The 4362-nt window shown below is 54.6% G+C and overlaps 2 protein-coding genes across 2 annotated transcripts in view; one reads left to right on the forward strand and one right to left on the reverse strand.

Moving 5' to 3' along the window:
- SMIM7 (small integral membrane protein 7) overlaps positions 1-3450 on the reverse strand; it is a 7956-nt gene extending 4506 nt beyond the window's left edge. The window contains exons 1-3 of the mRNA XM_011925728.1: positions 3384-3450; positions 3258-3299; positions 2700-2752 (exon numbers count right to left, since the gene is read on the reverse strand). Coding sequence (XP_011781118.1) covers positions 2700-2752; positions 3258-3299; positions 3384-3409 — 121 coding nt within the window. The 5' untranslated portion in view covers positions 3410-3450. The remainder of the gene's footprint in view (positions 1-2699; positions 2753-3257; positions 3300-3383) is intronic.
- Positions 3451-3666: 216 nt separating this feature from the next.
- Positions 3667-4362, forward strand: part of TMEM38A (transmembrane protein 38A) — a 28704-nt gene continuing 28008 nt past the window's right edge. The window contains exons 1-2 of the mRNA XM_011925894.1: positions 3667-3687; positions 4093-4339. Coding sequence (XP_011781284.1) covers positions 3667-3687; positions 4093-4339 — 268 coding nt within the window. The remainder of the gene's footprint in view (positions 3688-4092; positions 4340-4362) is intronic.

Raw genomic sequence — 4362 nt, forward strand, 5'->3', positions numbered from 1 at the left:
AAGTGCCAGAGCTCCAAGTTCTGATCTCAAACATGGTCAGTTTAACAAACATGAGCTCAAATCCTGCCTCTGTCCTTCTGCACAAGTGACCCGGGCCCATCTCTGCACTATCCATGCTCATTCCCTCTTATGTCAATAGGGGTGTCAGGCAGCTAGGAAGACCTCAGCACACTGCCTGGCACACATGGCGCTCTCAATAAATGCAGCCACTATGGTATTACAGCTAAGCCAGGCAAAGAGGATGGAGAGCAAGGAGCAGCTCCCACAGGGGGTAGAGCATCTGGGCTGGAAGGAGATTGGAGAGAGAGCAAAGCAGGAAGCTCCTGATAGAGCACTGGTGTCCTCCCTGGCATCCCTGTCACTGATGCTCCTGCCACTTTGTGCCAAATCTCCCGCCCACCAGAGCTCTGATTCGGATCTGTACAGTGCAACCCCAGGGCCTGGTAGTGCCTTCCACGTGGTGGGTAACACATGGTTGCTGAGTCAATGTATGAATGGATGGATAAATGAACAGATGGACAGATGGTCTAGTGATTGAGCGCACAACTGCTAGAGGCAGAAAAACCCAGGTTCTAATCCTAATTCTCACTGATTTGCTATGTGGCCACAAAAAAGTTGAGCCACATCTCTGACCCTGTTTCCTGATCTGCTTCCAGTTTCCAGTTCTGGGAACTGGAAAGTGACTATTACCTTTTAGGAATGGAGGTAGAATGCAACACTAACAGGAAGCACCTAACTAGGTCAGCACCCAGGGGCAGGCCCCCCAAAAGGAGAGCTGCTGGAGGGTCTTCAAAATAGCTCAGCCAGGCATGGTGGCTCACGGCACTTTGGGAGGCTGAGGTGGGAGGATCGTTTGAGGCCGAGAGTTGGACACCAGCCTGGTTAACACAGCGAGATACCTATCTTTACAAAACAATTTAGAAAATTAGCCAGGGGTGGTATTAACTGCCTGCAGTCCCAGCTAGTTGGGAGCCTGAGGCAACAGGATCTTTTGAACCCAGGAGTTCAAGGCTGCAGTGAGCTATGACTGTGCCACTGCACTCCAGCCTGGGCGATAGAGCAAGACCCTGTCTCTAAAAGTAGAAAACCTGTTCCTCAGGGTTCCCCTATCCTTGGGTAGTGCTCCATCATGGCATCCACCGCCTTGACTGTGATGCCACTTCCTCAAATGGCCTTCCCTTCCACACCCCAGCAGGAGAGCAACCCCATCACCATCCTGTGACTCCCTGTTACCTAACATCACCTCTGTCACCATCTATTCCCCGCTTGGAAACCATGTGTCGCACCCCATGGTAAGTTCCACTCCATCTGTCTCAGCCCTACTGTATCCCAGCACCTAGCACAGTAGCCAGCATGCGTTAGGTGCTCAAATATCTGCTGAATGAAAGAGTTAATGAATGGATACAACAGTCATGTACAGATCCCCTTAAGACTCCAAATAGCTACACAATTACATTCAGTAGGAAGTGTAAATTCTGGGGCCTCTAGGGCCCAGGCAGACGATAGACATATGAAGAGGTTAGAGCTGGGATGAGGCAGAGTCGACAGGCCCCATCTCCTCAGTCCTCAACTACACTCAACAGATGTCAAGAGCTCTCCTGAATCTTGAGTTGCAGAATGTTCCAGCTTTTCAAGAAAAATCAGACATCTGGATTTTTATATAAAATCGCCTGATTAAAAATCTATCCCAGCACTTTGGGAGGCCGAGACGGGCGGATCACGAGGTCAGGAGATCGAGACCATCCTGGCTAACGCGGTGAAACCCTGTCTCTACTAAAAAATACAAAAAACTAGCCGGGCAAGGTGGCGGGCGTCTGTAGTCCCAGCTACTCGGGAGGCTGAGGCACGAGAATGGCGTAAACCGGAGAGACGGAGCTTGCAGTGAGCTGAGATCCGGCCACTGCACTTCAGCCTGGGCCACAGAGCGAGACTCCATCTCAAAAAAAAAAAAAAAAAAAAAATCTAATGTTGGCATCTAATTTTAAATGTGGCAGGTCTGCAGCACTCTGAAAGCAACAGCTGTGTGTGAGGTTGTTCATTCATTCATTCACAGGCATCGGAGGACTGGTATGGCAAGGACAAAGGATGGGACAAGCCAAGCTAGGATCTCTTCTCTGAAGTTTACGGTCAAATGTGAAGGGCAGACATTAGCCAGATGACAGCAAACATACAGAAAATTATAACGGTAGGAAGTGATGTGAGTGCTCACATCAGGGAGGTCTGGTGGGAGAAAGAAGTAGATGACAGAGGTAGGCAGAAAGGACAGTACATTATCAGAGTCATCTCCCACTCACACACACACTCAATTAAAGAGAAAACTCGTGGCTCATGCCTGTAATCCCAGCCCTTCAGGAGGCCAAGGTGGGGGGGGATTACTTGAACCCAGGAGTTCGAGATCGGCTTGGGCAAGGTGGAGAAACCCCATCTCTACAAAAAAAATACACAATTTAGCCTGGCATGGTGGCACACGCCTGTAATCCCAGTTACTAAGGGGGCTGAGATGGAAGGATCACTTTAGCCCAGGAGGTCGAAGCTGCAGTGAGCCATGATCGCAGCACTGCACTCCAACCTGGACAACAGAGCAAGACCTTGTGTTAAAAAACGAAAGAAAAGGAAAGAAAACGAGGGTAGAACTTGGTGAAACAAAACTGTCCTCTCTGAAGTGGACCATGCAATTCAAGGGTCCAGGAAGACCTTACCTGTGCTGGGCTCCCTCGACTCCTCCCCAAAGCCCTGCGTGTCCTTCTTTTTCCTACAAAGAGGAGCAGACAGTGTCCACTTTCAATGGGACATAGAGGCCTCAGCCCCCTGACCCCCAGCTCAGAAGGCCACAAACACTAAGTTTCAGCCCTGGCCCTGCCGCTGACTTGCTGTGTGACCTCGGACGGTTCCATGTCCCTCTCTGGGCCACCACTGCCCGGACAATCACAGCCAGGTCACCAGCCACCGACAGTTTACAAAGCGGCCCGACAGTGCGGGTGCAGTGCTGAGGGTCTGGGGTTGGGCTATTTCTTAGAGGATGGGTCTTGCCTTCTCCAGGAAGGTGAACAGAGGGACACCCAAAGAACAGAGAGTATGAGTTTAAGGTCGCTCTGGGGCGAGGAAGATTAAACCAGGGTGGAGGCGTGGACAGAGGGCGGATAGGGCGGGACCTGCGGCTTGGGGGCGGGGCCTGAGAAGCGCGCCGAGATCACGCTTATGAGGGCGGGGTTACGGGTTCCCCGGATGGAGCCACAGTCCGGCCGTGACCTACTCACAGCTTAAAGTTCAGCACTGCCCCGGCATTCATCAGCAATGTCCTGCAGAGGGAGAATTACAGTTACTAGGAGCGCCCTCGCGTCCTGCCTGACCCTCTCTTCCCAGCCTCTGGTCCCCCTAATTACCCGAACAGCAGGATGTCTCCGATCATCGTTACGGCCAAAGCGTCCGTCAGAACCGGAAGCGGAAGCCCCAGGGAGGGAGGGGAGAGGAGCACAAGCCGACCAATCCTAAAGCAACACTGGCGAGGGCTGGGCCAATCGAAGATCAAGGTCCCACCCTCTGCAGGCCAGGCCCCTTTAGGGGAGCGCTAGCGCCCCACCTTGCTGGGGAGGTCCGGAGAGCCAGAATGGAAGGGGCCGGGTCTCCTGGGGGTGGGATTGGGTCACGCCTCGAAGCGTGCCGCGCATGCGTGAGGTGTTCAGTGCCGTAGGGTTAGCTGGGCAGCAATGCCTGTTCACTTTATGGGGTCTCAAATTGGGCTTCTGGAGAAAAGGAATCCTTTGACTCCTGAGCTGCGCAGGGTGCGGGGTCCTGACGCAGTGTGGTCCCTAGAAACGGGTGCCCCAACCAACTGGGCTCTAAAATGAGATCCTCCTGGGCCCCATGGGGAACGGGGGTCCCCACTGAGCTGCCCCCAACAAGACAGGGGGGTCCTGACTTGCGGACCCCCACTGAGGACGGGGTTCCTGATCGAACGGACCGTATGGGGCAGGAAAGTCTTGATGGGGCTCCACAGAGGACTGAGGTCCTAACCGATCTCCACGGGGAGCAGGGGTTCTGATTCATGGGGTCCCACCAGGGCTTAGGGGTCCTCACTGGGCTCCACCGAAGATCGGGGTCCTAACTGAGCCCACGAGGACAAAGTCCTGGCTGATCCGGCCCCCTGGGAACGGGCGTCCCGCGTGGGTGGGCTCCGTGAGGCACGGGCCCCCAGAATGGGGAGCCCCCAGCCTCCCTCGCCTTGCAGGGGTGTCCCGCACCCAGCGGAACGGGGTCGCGATGGCAGTAGGGTCAGCGCCTGGGACGTCCGACCGTCCAGCTCCGTCCGTGATGCTGGGCGTCCCCACCACCTGTCCCGGTGTGGGCCGTCGCCCCTCCTCT

Source organism: Colobus angolensis, unplaced genomic scaffold (assembly GCF_000951035.1).
Source record: "Colobus angolensis palliatus isolate OR3802 unplaced genomic scaffold, Cang.pa_1.0 Scaffold66, whole genome shotgun sequence".
Lineage (NCBI taxonomy): Eukaryota > Metazoa > Chordata > Mammalia > Primates > Cercopithecidae > Colobus > Colobus angolensis.